Below are 20,115 nucleotides of genomic sequence, written 5' to 3' on the forward strand. Positions count from 1 at the left end.
TGGATGGGAAGAGTTATTATACAATACATGTGTTAGTATATTTTGTAAGTGTCCACTACAAAAAAGCATGAATGACGTTAGAGGTTCACAAGTTAGAGAATTTGATTAGGGTTATCGGAAAAAAGATAAGAATTCTTTAGTTTTTCTAATTAGCCAAAATATATGTTAGGCATTGATAATGTGATACCTTATTTATTATTTTTCAACTAGTATTTATCAAAGTTATTGAACTTTTGATATTATATTGTGCCTATGAAATACTTTTTGTTCGTGATTTTTTTTATGTTATGCTTGATGATTATGATATTTTTTTAATTAAAAAGTAATATTTTTTGTTGAACTGAATTTTTTATAATATTTTATTAGTATAATGTTTGATTTCATATGCACATTCAGATATTAAAAACAAACAATAATCATTCAGTGTTCAGATTTGAAGACCGCATCTTAATATTCAGATGTGTATTCAGATCTAGACATCTAATTCTTAATGCAAATCTTAATGTTCAGATGTGTATTCAGATTCAAAGGTCTGAATCTTAATGAAAACAAATGAGGCCTAAGTTATAAAAACAAATACAACTTTATGATTTTATTTTGTTCACTCCATTAGTTTGGCGTTAATTTATTTCATTACTATAACTAGTAAACTGGAAACATATTAGAATATTATGCCAATATTAGTTTTGACATGACAATATAATATATAAATTATAAAATCATAAAATGACTTTATGATTTTAGTGGTAAATGTATATTTCACTCATATAATCTTAGTGGGTTGAATCAATAAGATGATTTAAACAGATATTTTTTGTTCCTTAAATATTTAACTTAAAACAAAAAAAAAAGGTATTTCAATAAAATTAATTGGGTGACTTTGTAAGTGAAATATTTATAGTTGAGTGACTTTCTAAGATAAGGACTCTTATTTGAATGACTTTCTAAAATAAAAATCCTTAGTTGAGTAACCATTTTGAGATATTATCTTGACTTCTCTTATGGGGATAAAATATCAAAGACCAACCTCCATTTATGAACTCTTCTCAATTTGAAGTGGGCGGTGAAAGGGTCCGAATTTCGATCATCTCATTGTATCAGATGCATACCATTAAAGAAAATGGCACTTGTGAAATTTGAGTGAATATGTTGTTTGTTGTTATTTTATTGCATACAAAAACAAAACAAACAAAAAAATTGTATTGAACTTAATAGAAGGTGAAGGCAAATTAAACATGGGTGCCGTGCCGGCTCTATGCTTTGATAATTAAGGCATATGCCTTAGGCCCCCAATTTTAGGAGGCCTCAAATTTTACCAAGAATAAAGTATGTGTTAATTTTTTTATTATAAAAAATAATTATTTATAATAAAAAGTATTTAAAAAAATTATATTACTTTATTATCTTTGACCCCATTATGTTCTAACTCTTATCTTTATTTAAAATTGTCAACTTATTACTTATATTATGTTATAATTCATATAATGATTGTCTTAGTGAAATAAAAAATTTCAATGTTGAATTGATAAAATCATATCTGAAATAATAATTGAAAACAATACTAAGTAATAATTTGCATTTGAAAAGTGTAAGAAACATAAATTTTAAATAAACACATGAAATTGATTTAGATTTTAGGCCTTCAAATGAAAATTCGCTTTAGGCCCTTGCATGGGTGTTGAACATTTAAACTAGAGTCACAATTAAATTCAAACTAATGGTTGTTCAAAAAGACTAGTGAGCTAAACACCAAGGTATATCATGGATTCAAGCTTCTTTCTATCTTGAAGTGGGCAGGTCTCAATAGACATAGTTTAACCTATTGACTTGTTCTCTACGTTCTTCATGTAAGATGTTAAGGAAATTTCAAAGTCATGCCTTGTATTATTATGTTTAAGAGTAACAAAAACACTAGTTGATACTTGAATGTAACATGATTTAGATAAAAGAGTAGTGAATTAAGAGTAGCTCCTATGAACATGCTGTCAAGATTGCTTTGAAGGTTGATTGGGATTCTTTCAGATTTATTTGAAACTTTCAAATGTCTTCAATCCCACTGCCAAAGGGCAAAAGAAAGAACATTTTTAATTTTTACATGCAGATACTTGATTCAGACTACAGGATTTGCAAATTTAACCCTTCAAGTTAAAATATCATTTCTGAGAATTGAAGGCTGAACAGTACCTCAAAATTACTCAATCAAGGTAAAAGAGATGAACAGTTAGTTAATTCATACAATTCGGTAACTACATTGCATTTCCAGCAGATACATAAACAAGCGAATATCTTATTACAACGAATAACTTTATTCAATTTCATGATGATATACAATGCATTATGTATTACCAAATCCACTAGTGTATTCTCTGAATGATTTAGTATAAATAGCAATTGAATCCACCAATACAAAATTAGAAATACTAAAAGATGCTAATAATAATCATCCAGGAAATAGAGGGTGTAATACACAAGATACCAAACCAATAGACAAACAAAAGCATGTAGGCACAACAATAACCGACCCCTGATTTGCCATATTTTACAGAATCTTATCTACATTAAAAGCAAGCACCACTGCCACAGACCTCATCTGAAATGATCAAGAACTTGACGCACCAGCTATGAATGATCACCCAACAGAGCACCTTGCAAGCTTTTGACAGCATTATCATAGTTAACAAAACCCATAAACCAAAACTCATGATTGTCAACTGAGATGACTTGGATGTACTTTTCAGCTGGATTGATCTTGCTAATTGATGGATTAACAGCTTTAAGTTGGTCTACTGGGAGAACCACCTGCAATAGAAAAAAAGATCTTGGTTATTTGCAGGCTTATTAAGACAAGCTAACAAAAGATCTCCTAGAGGAAGTTGAATACATATGCGACCCCTTAAACTTGCCCCAAATTTATATAAATGCACCTAAAACTAAGGGGTGTACCTATTAAACAACTAATTGTTAATAGAAAATGTGTCTATTACCCAGCGCTGACATGGCATGTTCCATACTTCTCATGAGTGCATGACGTACTCTTGTTTACTTTGTGTTGAAATGCCCAAGGACAAAAAAAGAACATAACTAATTTTTCTTTCTTTATTTTCGTGTTCTCTTACTCTCCACTTAAGTCGTATCTCCTTCAACATAGATGCACCAGCACCCATTTTCACAAGAAAAATCCTCATTGTTTCAATCCTATCATCTTCTACCATAATCTCTCACGTCAAACTCCAATCGTAGTCTATACAACTACCCGGATATTACGTTGGCGGTTGGTGAAATGCCAGATATGCAGATTATGAAAAGGAATGTTGTCACAGTAACTAGATTTGGTGGTGGTGAGATGTTAGCCCTTAAGTCCTCCACCTACACTTTCAAATAAGATCTCACTCAAGGGACCCAGTAAATGATCCCATTTTCACCCATTTCTCCTTCTACACAACAACACCCTTTTTGCACATGTAACCCAAACACCCAGTGTTGTCATGGCACATCGTGTGTTCCACACTTCTCATGAGAACGTGAACTACCCTTGTTATCTTTAAATTGAAATGTCCAAGGACATGTGTCAATGGAGAAAAAAAGAAATAACTAATTTGGTTATCAAAAGCAACATTTCTATTTTATTTTTATATTTTAGTTTTGCTCTTCTCCTCTCTACTTTGGGTATCCCTCCATCAACATAGACACGCTATTTTCACAACCAGAAGCTCCATCATTCTCAGACCTATCCTCTCACTCATCTTCTACCATAATCTCTCACGTCAAACTCCAATTGCTAGTCTATGCAACTACCAAATTAATATGTTGGTCGAATGCTCTTTCACCTGTATGCAGATTTTGAAATTGTTTAAAAGTGTTGTCATGGTAGCTAGATTTGGTGGTGGTGAGATGTTGTCCCTCAAGTCCTCCACCTACACCTTCAAATTAGACCTCACTCGACGGATCCAACAAACGATCCCATTTTCACCCATTTCTCCCTTTACACAACAACACCCTTTTTCCACACGCAACTCGAACACCTAGTATTGACATGGCACACAAAGTGTTCCATACTTTCATGAGAACATGAACTACCCTTGTTTTCTTTACATTGAAATGTTCAAGGACACATGTCAATAGAGAAAAAAGGAACATAATTATTTTGGTCATCAAAAAGAACACAACTATTTTATCTTTATATTTTAGTTTTGCTCTTTGTTCTCTCCACTTTGGGTGTACCTCCATCATAATAGACACTATTTTCACAACCAAAAGCTCCATCTTTCTCAAACCTATCATCTCAGTCATCTTCTACCATAATCTCTCACGTCAAACTCCAATTGCTAGACTATAATTAATATGTTGGTCGAATGCTCTTTCACTCGTACACAGATTCTGAAATTGTTCAAGTGTGGTTAGGGTAGCTAGACTTGGTGGCGGTGAGACAAACCTTTAGTCCCTCACCTAAGGCTAACATGGTGCACTGCGTGTTCCATACTTCTCCTAAGAGCCTAACAATCTTTTTCTTTATATTGAAATGCCCAAGGACGTCAATGAAGAAAGAAAGAACATAGTTATTTGATTTTTTTTCTTTCTTCTCTCTACTTTGGTCATACCTCCATCAACATAGACTCATTCGCTTCCATTTTCACAACCAAAAGCTCCATTTTTCTCAATCTTATCATCTCACTCATCTTCTACCATAATCTCTACATCAAACTCCAATTGTTAGTCTATGCCACTACCTGGTTAATATGTTCGTGGGATGCTCTTTCACTGATATGCAGATTTTGAAATTGTTTAAGAAATGTTGCATGCTAGCTAGATTTGGTAGTGGTGAGATGTTAAACCTTTACTTCTCCACCTACACCTTCAAATTAGACCTCATTCGACGGATCCAACAAATGATTTCATTTCTCCTTCTACACAACAACACCCTCTTTTCACACGCAACTCAAACAATGACGCCAAACCCAATAGTGAAGTGGTCTAGGAAATTATAAGGACCTGTTTAGCCATAGATTTCCCAAGTAAAATTTGGCAAATAGTATTTGTCTATACAATTTGCCATTATTTGGCAAATAACCCAAATTCTCAAATACTAGAAAAAACTAATATTTGGGCCAAATCTCATTATCTAGGAGCTTTTAAAAATTCAAATTCTACACCAAACTTTAATCTTTTACAAAAACATCCTCTATATAGTTGTTTGCGTTGTATTACATAATTTTTTTCGTGAACACCCAGGTAGTGATGAAATATTCAATGAATATGAAAGTGATGATATGGTTGTTGATAAAAATGGTGAACAATCAGTTCAGGGTAACAAAGTTGTGTGCTTCGTCTACTTCACAATATATGAAATGATGCTTGTTACACTCACTCCGAACTACCACATTGCTCCAGTGTCATGGACAATACTTGTTATTTGTTGCAGCGAAGATCCAATAGATTTGTTGTGGAAGTAATGATAGTTTTTAAAACTTATGGTATAAATCATATTTCTTAAAAAAGTGAAATATGTTTCACCAAATATTATGGTCAAACACATGGTTAACTTTCATCCAAATTTTCACCTAAATAATATTTGCCAAAAATATTCGGGAATCTATGACCAAACTAGCTAAGTCTTTATGAATTGGAAAAGCAAGAAGCAAAATTACAAGAGAACTTTGTCTTTGTTGTATGACGTAATTAAATATATAGAAGTATTCTTTCTTTGATAGCTTAACCTTTTAGATAAGATAATCACACTTCAACATGATAACAGAAGAGATAGAGGTCCTAGTTTTGAGTCTCACTACCAATCATTACCAAAAGAATAATTCACATGTTTGACTCATGAAAAAGAATTAGGCCGCGTGTGCAGTGATATGTTGAAAGACATTTAAGTAAAAGTGTGTTCTCTCTAACAACTTCCACTTTTAGATGACATGGTCACACACTTCAACACTCTTTATGGTTAACCAATTTGTTTTCAAATACCCAACACTTAGGCAACGGAACCGGGAGGTGCCGGTTCCGGTACCATTCCGTCCCGGTTCGTTACCGGTCCGATTTTGTTTCGACTTGCACCGTTTAGGTCCGGTGTCTAGGGGGTCAGGGAGGGGTAATGGGACGGAAATCGAGATTTACCGGTTAGTCCCGGTTCGGTATATACCGGTCCCAATTCGTCCCGGTCCAGTCCGGTTCGGTTTGTTTTTTATAAAAAAAAATTGCAAAATCAATCGTTGAGAGCCGTTGGAAGGTCGTTGGGCAATGGGTTATGGGCCCCACCAACGGCTCTTTCACCCCAATAACTCCCCAAAACACCCCTACCCCCAAACTTTTTTTAATACCCCAACCTTCTAAAAACTACATTTTCATCCCTTTTTTACCTATAAATACCCCAAATCTTTCATTCTTTTCACTCACAAAAATAATATCTTCTATTCTCTCAACAACTCTCAAAAGTCTCACTACTCTCTAATTCTCGTTAAAATTACGAATTTGGTCTTTGGAAATTGGATTTGGAGCATCAAAATTCAACTTTCAATTTTCAGCTTAGATGTTTTACAAAACTATGGAATTTGTGATAAAATAATTAATGTCACCTTAGATAATGCTTCTAATAATACATCTGCTGTTGAAATACTAAACCGTCTTTTTGCCCTGTTTATATTGATGGTTTTCGTATTAGGTGTGTTGCACACATATATAATTTGATTGTTAGAGATGGTATATGGTATAATGATGGTTGCATAAAAGTTGAAATTGTATGTCAGTTTATTTTTAAATGTCAATTTAAGTCTAGACGTAGAGATTTTGAAAATCGTTGTCGTGAATTTAATCTTCCACCAAGAAAAATTCCAAAATCAGTGTGTACTAGATGGAATTCTTTATTTGAAATGCTTGAAGTCGCTTATGAATTTAGGAAACCGTTACAAATGTTTGGAATGTTCATAATTCAAATATGGCATAGACTTGATGATAATGATTGGAATGACGTAAAAGAACTTATAGAATTCTTAAAAGTTTTTTATTTAACTACAAAAAATATCTGCACTTTATTATCCAACCATTTGCTCTGTTTTATTTACCTAATATTTGTGCTATTTCTAGTAAATTTTATAAATTCAAAAATAAACCAAGATTTGAAGAATCTGTTGAGAAAATGATTGAAAAATTTTAAAAATATTTTATTCCTCTATTCCTCAAAATTATTTAACCGCTTGTTTGTTAAACCCACATTACAAAGATGAAGATGCATCACAAATGGTTGATAAAATATATTTTAATTTGGGTATTGAAGATGATGAAACACCTAGTTGTCAAGAAGTTAAAGATAGTATAAAAATTGAAGCTAGAAAATTGTATGACTTGTATAATTCTAATAGAATGAATGTAGTACGTAATGAAGAACCTCAAAGTTCTAGGAGTAGATAATATGAAGATGATCCTGATGATATGATAGATTATTATCTTGAACTTTCTCATAATGATAGAAATGATTTTGATGCATATATTAATCAAAATACAGAACCTACTACTGATCTTCTAGAATGGTGGAGCAATTGCAACAAGGGATTTCCAAAACTTCAACTGGTTGCTCGAGATGTGTTAGCTATTCAAGCATCTTCAGTAGCTTCGGAAGGCGCTTTTAGTGCAGCAAGATTTCAAATTGGAGAGCATAGATATTCATTAGCAGCAGATAGCTTGGAGATATCGGTATTATTTAGAGATTGGATTAATGGCGAGAGGAGTTATGGTCGTCCAGCTTTACCGACCAAATTTGATAGTGATGTTGATGAAATAATGCAAGATTTTAGTGACGACGGCATCGATGCATTAGAGGAACTATCTAATCAACCAATTCCAGATCATGTTACAAGAGAAATGTTAAATGATTTAAGAAAAAATTTCCTTGATACCATGAACTATTAAATTTAAATGTCTATTAGTATGAGTATGATAATTCGAGGTATAATTCAATCAGAACCCTTTCTAGAAGGTGGCAGTGTAGATTAGATTCTTTAATACTCTACTAATATTTTGTAACTCAAATTGTATTATTTAATTAATATTAATAAAACTATAGGCTATTCGCCTTAATCTTTTTTATTATTGTCTTCAACTTTTATAACTCTTATAAAGTTTGAAATTTATACTTATAAAATTTGAAATTTAAACTTTTATAACTTTTAAAGTTTGAAATTTAAATTTTTAAACTTTAAAAGTTTGAAAATTTGAAATTTATACTTTAAAAGTTTGAAATTTAAATTTTAAAACTTTTAAAGTGAACTAAATTTTTATACTTTTAAAGTTTAAAATTTAAATTTTTAAACTTTTAAAGTGTGAAATTTAAACTTTTATACTTTTAAAGTATGAAATTTAAATTTTCAAACTTTTAAAGTGTGAAATTTAAACTTTTATACTTTTAAAGTTTGAAAGTTTGTATTTTAAACTTTAAAAGTTTAAAAGTATAGATTTTTAACTTTAAAATTATAAAAGTTTTAATATTATTTGATTAATGTTCCCAATTTTTTAATTTTAATAAGTAATTTTTTTTTTTTTGAAATATAGCCGTTGGGACCCGGTTTCCGGTTCCGATACGGTACCAGTCCGGGACGGATACACCTATATTTTTCCGGAACTACCGGTTTCGGTCCGTCCCGATTCCGGTACGGTTCCGCCCCGTGGTACCCGGTTCCGATTCGTCCCGGTCCGGTAGTCCCGCTACCGGTCCCGTTGCCAGCCATAGAGTTGGGGGACTTTACCCAAGAAATTGGTCAAATAGATGGAAAGATCAGAACATGGAAATAGACCTGAAACCAAATCAAAAAAAAATTCCATGTTGAAATATCTTTGAATGAAAAAGAGAAAAAGTGGAAATCAATGTATATGTTGATTCAAAAAGCTAGTTGAAGAATATATGTTGTTTTCTTAAGGGTCATTGTTTTGGAATAAAGAACAAGAGATGAAATAAATAAAAAATAGGATAAAAGAAAGAACGCTCAATCATTTTGTTTGTCTGTCTTTCCTTTTAGTTTTTCTTGACACGTGTTATTGTATTACTTGTTTATTTCCACATAAGCTCTGTGTAAATTACACACCTTTAAACTTCTCCAAAGACTTAGCAACTCGTGTTTAATAAAGACAATTTAAAAGTTCAAGTGTTCTAATAAGTTGTACTTTAGTACCTAAATCAAAAATTCGGACAAGTTTAAAGGGTCATATATTTATTCAGCCTCTAGAAGCTTAACATCATAAATTATGTGCACAGAGAACCCACCCATTACATCCAAGGTGTTTGTTCAATGATTATAGCAACCCATATATGAGAATTGGAACTATGCAGCTAAAAAAGAAAATTTCAAAGATTTTGTGCACATAGATTTGAATATATCTTGCCTATTAGTCAAAAGTATCATAGAATATTCTTCCAAAATAAGTAGATCATAAAAAGTCCACGTGTTGTCAAAACAACATACTATTACATGATTTGACTTATAGTTTGATGCGTAGTCTTATATTTCTTCTTCTTTATGGGAAAATCGAGAAATCAAGAAGGTCAATGGTGCACACTAGGTGGTAGTATGTCCACCGCACCCCTTCTATCCTTCTCCATTTGAATACCAAGTATTTGTCTCAGCAGAGTTCAAACATGTGTTGTGCATCAATCCACACATTATGCATTAAGCTTTTACCACTAGACGAAAGTCATTACGTGTTGCGATTTTACCACTAGACCAAAGCTTGGGAGCATGCAGTCTTCTTTCATATAACCATTTTACCGCGCAATGGCGTATCCAAGATTTTAATTAATGGGGTTTAAAAAATAAAAATATAGTGCTTGGGATTTGAACTAGGAACCTCAAGGTAAATTTTGAACCCCCTTAACTACTAAGCCAATCTTTAATCTTATGTTTAGGAGATCCAAAATCTATATAAATACATTACAAAAAATATCTTATTTTGTTTTATGACAAGGGAAACCCGCAGCCGCTATTCTTTGGGTGCGCACAGGGTAAAACCTCGGCTCCTATGCAATAGCTCGCAAACTACATAGGAGAGGTAACCGGCACTAGGCAAACCTGGTGCGACGAGCTCGACCCAAAAGGCAAACCCCTTGCTTTAGTTGGCAAGGGGTTTCGAACTTGAGACCTCCAACATGGAAGTCCCAAGCCCAAACCACTGGGCCACCCCGAAGGGTTACAAAAAATATCTTATATATATACATAGTATTATTTTTTGCCGAGCGGGTTCAAGTGAACCCCCTCGCTACCCCCTAGATCTACCCCTGTTACCACCCATGCATGAGAATAGTGAAACACAACCATGTAGACCTTGATGATTCTTAATAATATTTGAGTGATGATATTGCACTTGAGCAATCTTGCACAGATGTGCTTGATTAGGCTAGAAAACAGAAGTATACAAGACTCTCATCTTATCAGCCATATGTAACACCATACTTTGTCCAACACCATTAAAAAGGATAGTGCAATGCTTAACTTGCAGTTCATGACATAATGGAGCATTATATACAAGATGAAATTGAGGATTTTTCATTGCACCCTCGAGCTGTTTTTCTTTTCTTTTTTTGGAGAGGGGAGGCATACCTTGTAGTAGCTATATTCTGTCTGATCACCAACTTTGTATGAAAGAGGATTATCACTACAAAATGCAAGTTTGGCAGTGGATAAGTACAGAACTCCCATGACCGGACCAGCAGAAGTAGATAAGTAGCATGCATATGACTTCAAAAGTTTTTCCTCTGGGACAGTCTCAAATGTTTGTCTGAAGACTTTCTCATAACCACCCTCTGCCAAGACCTTTGTTCCTTGAGCAATTCTTCCCATAGCGGCATCAGCCAAACTGGGGCTTGTTTTCACTGAATCAATTATAATATAATTAGAAAATTGAACAACTAACATTGGGATATGCAGAATCCTCCCGACTAGTATAAAAAAACAGAAATAAAATGGCAGTGTCTTGGCAAAATAACAAATTCATATATGGTAAAATAGCACATGACATAGCAACAAAAAGCAATTTGACATACAGTGCTGCCACATATTCCCAACAAGATCCTCAGCCTTCTTTGTTGCCTCTGCAGCCTTCTTTCCCCACTTACCAAGGACATCCTTAACAGAATCCATTTTATCTGTAAATGACAATTCAGACACATAAACGATAAGCAGACAAAGTAATAGACAAGTGTTTAGTTTAGTGGCAGAAGTAGATTTTGCATAGACACAAGTGTACATGTTATCTGAGTGTACTAGATAGATTTCTTTGACAAAACATGTGGGCTCTCAGTCTTTGATCTCATACACTAAAAAGGTAAATTACATTCTCTCTTTTGGTCTCCGTCTCAAAATGAATAAGAGGAATGAAGGGACTTACTCTTCACTAAAGAAGCAGGGGGTTGAGCAGGCTCGGGAGTAACGTAGGGATTAGACTCAGTAGGCATAGTAGTTGCAGCGCTGCCATATATAGGCGCAGATGGAGGATTCGATCCGACATTAACCGGAGTCCAGGTCTCAGATACCGGAGCGACGTCGTTTGGATCGAGCTTTGGGTATGGAGCGTAATCGGAAGAATGAGAATGATCTGATGGAGGATTAAGGTTAGGGTTAGGATTAGGGTTTGGGTTCATCTTCAAGATCGAATTTGTTATTCAAACTGAGAAATCCAGAAAAATCTTTGCGAACTTATTTTTTACAAAGAAAAAACCTGACAAGCGTGGTGTACGTGGATGACCACAATTTCTATACCCTTCACATTATTCTTTTGGTCAACTATGGTTCATAATTGATTCCAGCCGTTACTTTCCTTATTTAAAATTTAAATAAATATTTTTAAAAAATTATAATTGAAAAGTTATTAAAATACAGATTTGGCTCGTCTCCATTTTCCTTGTCTTCATTTTCTCCAAATTCTAGCCGTGATTAATGACATATGGCATATGTTAGATTTAATGACTAAGATTTAATTAATTAAACTATATTCCTAATCATGATTTAGATAATAAATATATTATTATATCAATTAAAAATAGTCCTACTATTTCTCCTTATTCCCTCCGACTCCAATTGTTCCTCTCTTTTTCTCCCTATTCCCTCCAAAAAATTTCTTTGCTGTCATTTTGCAACACCGATCCGTTTACATTTATTTGAGAAATGAAAATTCTAGAATTGGTATTTGCATTAAAATACATCAATTTAAATAACATTAGTTCTCAATCTGCTTCTTTTAAATATAGAAATATCTTTCAATGAACAAGATTTTATCATAATCAACTATTTTGAAAAATAAACTTTTTTTCTATAAAAAGACGTTATCTAATTAAATTAATTTTGTGCAATGCAAATAACAATTAAAATAATTAAAAGAGAAAACTAGATGAGTGGCTGAATTGCTAGCAGAGAAACAATCGGACTTGGAGGGAATAAGGAGAAAAGGGGAGAAATAATAGGACTATTTTTAATTATATAATAATATATTTATTATCTAAACCATAGTTAGAAATATATTTTAATTAATTAAATTTTATCCATTAAATCTAACATATGCCATATGTCATTAATCAAGGCTAGAACTTGGAAAAAATGGAGACAAGGGAAATGGAGAGGAGCCAAATCCTTAAAATACCTTCTTTTTTTTTTTAAATTCAAAGTCGTCTTGCCTTATCAGATGAGGTTTAGCTAAGACCTCTACCTTGTAAATTAATATCCAAAAAAATGAATACGGGACAAAAAATCAAACCTCCTTAAAAAACTTGATTGATATGGACATGCTCATATCTATACTCCTCGGAAATTTTGTAATACTAGTAAACTTGTTCGCGCTTCGCGCGATTATGTAAGTTATTAGTAAATTTTCTTAAGGATATCTTATGAATTTAGAAAATAAAGTATATAAAATTTTCATATGTACACATATAAATTTTAATTTTGTAAATTAAATCAACTACTTATACAATTATTTCAAATTATAGAATGACCTTTCTTTTATAGAAAAAATTGTAATATTGTATATGATGACCATTTACAGTCTCTTATAAATAAATAATTAAATATTACTAATAAAAACTGGAAAAAAAAAAATCAATGTAACGCCTTTAATTTTTCACAACTTTAGCATAGGGACATTTATTATATACTTAAAGAGTTGAAGAACTGAGTTTTGAGTTTTTATATAATATTATAGCACATACATGGGAAAAAATTAAGAAAAATATCAAAAAAAAATGAGAAATTATAAATAAATTTCTTGAATTATAAGAGGTGTCATATCATTTTTATTTGAGATCCTATAAAAATTCATAATGAGAAAATTATGATAAGGTGTCAAAATTTATAAGTAAAATATTATTTGAGGGCTAGAAACTTGAAAAAAACATATGAGTAATGGAGAATATTAAGAGTAGGATTGATGAAAATGTGAGTTAAAGCCACAAAATTAATGATTATTATTATAAGGCAAAATGGTCTGGTGAACCCTTGTACTTGTATGCGTTTGTATTGTGAACCATTCTACTTATCCATTTGTCATCTAGACCCCTGAACCCATCTAAACTCAATATTTTAAACACTTTTTTTACCCTTTAGTAGTGTGTGTACCACAAGCGCCTGATACGTAATTTTAAAAATAATTATAAAATGACACGTGTATATATATACCACTTCATGTCATCTTGACATTTTTATTATATTTAATTAATATATTTCTGATTTTTATTTGCCTTTTGCCACCAAACCCACCACTTTCCTCCACAATCTCATTTCATTTCTCTTTCATCTTTCTTACACATTTTTTTTCAACCTCTTCTACTCTTTTCATTGAAGAAAAAACACCAATCCGTCTTTGTTTTCATCCAAATCGAAGAAGAGAGGTTCGCCGCTTGAGTGTACAGTGTGTCAACGTGGTCCTAGATCAGTATCTGTGTGTGGCTATATACACCCACATTTTTTCTTTCTCATTTTTTTCTTCGTTCCCACAAAATTGTTTGAGTATTTTTGTTGGTTTTGTTTGATTTTTAATTTATCTATATAAATTTTGTAACTTATTTTTCGTATTTGTATGTTGTTTAGTCTAGATTTCATCTTTTATTTATGTCTTTGTTTAATTTTTAGGTCTTTAGTCGATTTTACTGATTTTTTGGGGATTCTATTTGTTATGCTTTCAATTACATGTTTCATGATTTATTAGATTATACGATTCTAAGAAAAGCAACTTTCATGATGATGTAAAAAATTACAATAGGATCAACCACAAAATGAAGCAAAGAATTAACTGGAAATGCATAGAAATAAAACAGGAGTATAACGATGAAAAAAAATGGAGAAGAAATTTGGAGAAAGAAAATTGAAAAAGAGGCAAGAAAAGGCTCAAATTTGTCTAATAATGGTGTTAAATGCAAATGGGGAAGAAGATGACTTTATAAAACCCTAATGTGGCTATTAGACCCTTTTAACCAGATTTCAGTCTTTCACGCTCCTCATGTGTGTGTATCACACGCCCCTTGGTTGTGTCTGCCACATAGGACGCTAAGTCAGATAACGTGTTTAAAATGTTGAGTTTAGATGGGTTCAGGGGTCTAGATGACAAATGGGTAAGTAGAAGGATTCACAATACAAATTCATACAAGTAGAAGGGTCCACCAGACCCTTTTGCCTTATTATAATAGAAGTTATTTTAAAAAGGTGATATGAGTTATGGAGATGATTTTTTAATTAAAATTATAATACTAAATAGATATTTTTATTGTTGTTGTTGTTGTGAAATGGGAGAAGAAAATGCCTAGAAGAAGAGAAAAGAAATAATGCAATTGGAGGTTCATGTGATTTGAAGTCACAAAATTAATAAATATTATTAAAATAGAAGTTATTAAAAAAAGTGATATGAGTTATGAAGATGATTTTTAAAATAATTAAGAAAAATAATACTAAGTATCTTATTGTATTATTATATAATGAAATGGGGGAATAAAATGCCAAGAAGAGAAAACAAATAATGCAATTGGAAGTTATACATAGGTGGCACGTTTACTTCTATATATTTTTAGCTGTATATTTATAATATTTATAGATTTCATGCATTTAATTGAAAAACAATAATAGGAGGAAAAAAAAAACATATCCCTTATTTGTTAGATTCATATACAGTGTATTTATGTGGAATAAAAATAAAGAAGATAAAATTCAAACAATTATCACACATAAAATTAGTAAGCATTTTTTCATAAATTTACAATTCAAAATATGTGAAAATCTAAAGTACTACAACTCATGGGATAGATATTTACCTCTCAATTAACAAAATTAAAAGAAAAAAGAATATAAAATTATGGAGATTTAGAGTAACACAACGGCAATAAAGTTATTAATACAAAATGACTATTTCGAAATAAAAATATTATTCTTATAGTTAAGTATTCAATTTTACCAAAAGTTCTAAATTATTATATTTTTCATTTCCTTGCTCTCAATCTTAAATTAATTATTTCACCATTTCAATCTTCACCATGTATATCAGATTATCTATACCTGCAAAATGATGAAACAATATTATTTTTACAGTTGTGAATTGTAATTAAGTTCAAAATTTAATTCTATCATAAAATCTCACTTTTCTTTAAGTTCTAAATCATTTGGCTTGCTCGGGCAATTCATGTAATTTCTTGATACTATTTGACTTTGTTTACTTTATCCTGAAATTCACAAATTGGTCATTATCCATAAGGCTCAATCATTTGGCTTGCTCGAGCAATTCATGTTAATTCTATTACTATTTGACTTTGTTTATGTTAGAGCCAATTTTAGCATGGGTGTCCTCTACGCAGTGTAACTATAAAATATTGAACACTTCGAAACATGTCGCCAAGGTCGAAATATCCTCCACTTTATTCATCAGGTTCCAAGGAATCTTCATCTTACCTTTATCCATTTTGCAATCAATAAAGAATCTATTTTAGTAATAATCTTGGCAAATCTCTGTGTTTTGCACCACACTAAACAAATTTGGAGGGCTATTGTCTCAGCATATATAATTGTTGTTTTGCCGACCAAAAGAGTTTACAATCATGTTTCTAAATGTTGAAGTCTTGAATGATATATGCGCCTACACTGATGCTTGGATTTCCTCACGAACAACGATCTGCGTTTAGTTTGGAAATCCCTCCTTACGGCAGCTTCTAGGAAGTTTTAATGATCTTAAGCTTAGGTTTGACATTCTCGATAAGTTAATGAATTTGAGGCCAATGAGTAGAAACACCAATTTGAGGAAAATGTTTATGGATAATGTGGTGATCTCATGACAAATTTGTTGACAAATCTTAGCTAAGGATGTGGATCCTTACCAACCCAAATTTCCTCTTGCAAATATTTTTCCATATTTGTTAGTTGATAATCAAGGAGAAGGCTCAACTTATGAATTGGATTATTAAAATCTTTAAATCACCATTTTAGAATTGATTTCCCAAACAATCTCCAAATGAAACTTTCTAGGGAAAAGGGTCAAAAATACCCTTAAACTATTGGTAATAGAGTAAATATACCCTCCATTTGAGTTTGGGTGCAAAACTACCCTCACCGTTACCCAATAGGCTCAAAAGTACCCTTCACTAACGGAAGAGTGGAAAAAAGGATTTAAGAAAACTTTTAAAATAAGAAAAGGTTGACTTTTTCTTTTGTTGCCTCCTCTCTCATTCTGTTCCATCCACCAACAACACCCGTTTTATAAAAAAAAAGTTTTTTTTTCTCAAGGCAAATATATCAAGAACTTGCGTGATTTTTCCATATACAAGCTAAAATGCTATGCCATCTCATTGCCAAGTAGAGCAAATATATATCAAGCAGAGGATATGTAGAAATCTTGAGTACTCTGGTCAAAAAGTCTAAATCTATTACTCATGTTTCTATCATTACTGAACAAAATTGAGCTAGAATTTCAGCGTATGCAAATTAAACTGAACAATTCAACATATACATTGTCACTAATTGTTCTAGTAGGAAAACTTTGCTCTTTGTATCATTCCTACATGCTAGCTTTCTTCGCTCAATATCCTACAATATGCAATTAGTTCATGTTTACTTTTAAGTAACTTATATGCATACAAGAGAAATATTAAAAGGTTGCAATTTATCTTGATTGCTATATATGTTGCCACTTGTTGAAGAGTAATACTTGAAGGTTGAAGTTAGTTTGTTTTGCAATATTGATCAGAAATGACTTCAATACAATAAAATTAACTTTTAACGGCAATAAATATACGTATTAATAAAAAGGTCTTTATCACATTAGTAACTTATTATTTTATCCAATATCGTTATAGGTTTTAGACACATTTACGAAGAGTGTTAATTGTTGTTCAAAATATATACATACATATATATATTTATTTATTTATTTAATCATAATTAAGCTATTGTCGTTAATTAATTGTCACTAATGATATTTTTGATGTGGTGCTTATATACAAATTTGTTTACTTGACATCATAAAATTTCATCATCGCACTCCAAACATTAGTTAATGGGTGTTTTTTTTCTGTTTTCGAATACGAGCCATGGTAGTGGGTGAAACTTGAGTGTAGATTAGTCAAAATGAGTTCACTTTTGTGTGACAAAAGATGGATTTAAAATAGTTTTTTTTGTTTGGGTTTTGGTTCGATCTGATTTAATAGGTAAGGAAGGAACAAAGAAGAAGAAGAGGTAGGAAATGGGTGGCAACGGATAGAATGAGAGAGAAAATTGGGAGGGGCAGGTGAAAAGAAAATGTTGACTTTTTCTTATTTTAAAAGTTTTTTAGATTCTTTTTTTTTTACTTTTACGTTAGCCAGGGATATTTTTGAGCCTATTGAGTAATGGTAAGGATAGTTTTGCACCCAAACTCAAACGGAGGGTATATTCGCTCTATTTATAATAGTTTGAGGGTATTTTTGACCCTTTTCCCAACTTTCTATAGGTAACTTCTTTTTAAAAAATGATCCACATCTTCATTGTTTGGATCAAGGCAACACATGCACTCATTTAGAAAGAAGGAAGTTGAATACTCATTCACTTAATATTGTCGTTTGTAGGGATCATGTTTTTCAAAAGTTTTCAATTAAAAAATCAGAAGAAAATTTTGAAAGGACTTTGTTTTTGTGTCAATGTATTTCAAGTTGAGGAACAACGTAACTAAAATTACCACCAAGTGTCATGGTCCAAACAACTAAATCCTCCACATAATCACGATTTTTAGTATTGATAGTCCTAATGTGGTTTCTTAATTATTCTCGAATATTAATTTCAAACAACTTTAAAAGATCCATAATTGTTTTTAACAAAGAAGTCAGTCAACTACTGTGGTTTTCTTAGGAACAAAACTTGTACAAAGATTAACGATAGGTCTTATACCTGACAAATTGTCCCAAAGAAATGAGCAATTATCTTTGTTGATGGTGTATCTTAGATAATCTCATTATTATTTGATTTGACGTAAATTAACATGTATATGTGTGTGCGTGTATTTGTTGTAAATTAATATGTATATATGAGTGTATGCGCGTGCGTGCGTGTGCGTGTGCGTGTGCGTGCATTTGTGTGTATATATATATATATATATATATATATATATAAAGTAAATTATTATGGGTAAATGTGTAATTTACTATTTTAATACATGTATAACTAATACCATATAACTTATTTCACCTTCTATCCCACATAAATTATATCTAGATTCCCTCATAAATTATGTATGTATGAATTATGTAGGATTATAAGAAATGCAACCAAACACCATATAAAACTAATACGTGAATAACTTTTATACAAAGTTTTGAAACCTACCAACCAACGATTGTATAAAAGTAATACATTATTTGCTTTTATTCTATTTACAAACCAAACATGGTATAAAATAAATACACGAATAACCAAATTAATACATGAAGAATCAAAGATTGCAATATTAATATTTTAATAGGAGATAAACTTCTCACCAACTATAGTTTGAAGCAAAAAAAAAGCTATGCATGTCTTACCACGGACCTACGCAATACTTGGATATATACGTGACATGGACGGATAAGGATCAAAGGGACAATTGAAAGAAAACAAGAAAACATATGTGGATTAAAATTAATAAATTGAAATTATGAGCAACAAGGGGCAAAAACTTTCAATTTCCATTTGATTTCCACAACCCAAGATTAACCCTACTCAATAATAAAAAAACAATCAACAGATGACCACAAATGAGAGACAATTTAATTGATCAAGCAAAGAAGTCAACTAACAATTCCAAGAGTTCACACTAATCATTCACTAATTTCTTAAGAAAATTACACTAGGCACTAAAGTTAGAAACTATAAATTTAAGAGTATTTAACTTCTTTTTTTTATTCAAAGGATAGATTATATTATAAATGCTAAAGCAAAGAGGGGCTACTATGAGCAGTAGTGGTACTTGTTTGTGTTGTGGCATGGCCACTTACACGAGAATTACAAAATTTAGTTTTCCTTGAGTACATAGTTCCTAAAATGTTTATTGATATTGTATTGTTCACAAGCAATGGAAGACAATCAAAAACTTGGGTGCTCCAAAAAGTTGCATTTTAACCCTTCATTGCTTAGCATGTCTGTCACTCTATTTTGCTCCATGTAGATGTGGGTTGGTGGTGTTGTCCTTTGCTTATCCGTCAAGGGCCTCAATTTATAGATTAAGTTTTTATAGATAGGTTACCACTATAGCATATTAATAACTTCCTTGGGATCCATATTGATATCTAAGGGAGTTAGGTTGTTGACACTGCCATAATAAGACCCTGTTTGAAGGCTCGAAGCTCTGCTAGTTGCGGAGTGGTGCTGGTATGTTTGCTAAGGAAGCAAATTATCCAATCACCCCTGTGATTTATGTTGACTCCCCCAAGCCACTCAGCTTTCCATTGTCAGGGTTGTTTTTAATAGAACCATTAGTTTTAAGCATGTACCTTCTTGGTAAGGGCGGGGGATTTCATTTGACATAGATAGTGTTTTTGGGATTGTGGAGCTTTGGGTTGTTTTTGCCTATGTAAAGAAATTTATTGCCTGAACTATATTATTGTTATGAGGGATATCCTCCTTTTTGTTGATAAGATTGTGTTCCTTTGTAGCCAAATAG

The 20,115-nt window shown here is 31.9% G+C and overlaps 1 protein-coding gene across 1 annotated transcript; it reads right to left on the reverse strand.

The window, feature by feature from the left end:
* Positions 1-2,298: 2,298 nt before the first annotated feature.
* On the reverse strand, positions 2,299-11,730 carry LOC125809513 (GEM-like protein 1). Its single transcript, XM_049489131.1, has 4 exons — positions 11,371-11,730; positions 11,027-11,128; positions 10,584-10,855; positions 2,299-2,799 (listed from the first exon to the last, which is right to left on the reverse strand). The coding sequence occupies exons 1-4, from the start codon at positions 11,621-11,623 to the stop codon at positions 2,620-2,622; spliced, it is 807 nt and encodes a 268-aa protein (XP_049345088.1). The 5' UTR covers positions 11,624-11,730; the 3' UTR covers positions 2,299-2,619.
* Between the last annotated feature and the right edge of the window lie 8,385 nt (positions 11,731-20,115).

This window comes from Solanum verrucosum, unplaced genomic scaffold, assembly GCF_900185275.1.
Source record: "Solanum verrucosum unplaced genomic scaffold, falcon-dt-bn FXZP01000446.1, whole genome shotgun sequence".
NCBI lineage: Eukaryota > Viridiplantae > Streptophyta > Magnoliopsida > Solanales > Solanaceae > Solanum > Solanum verrucosum.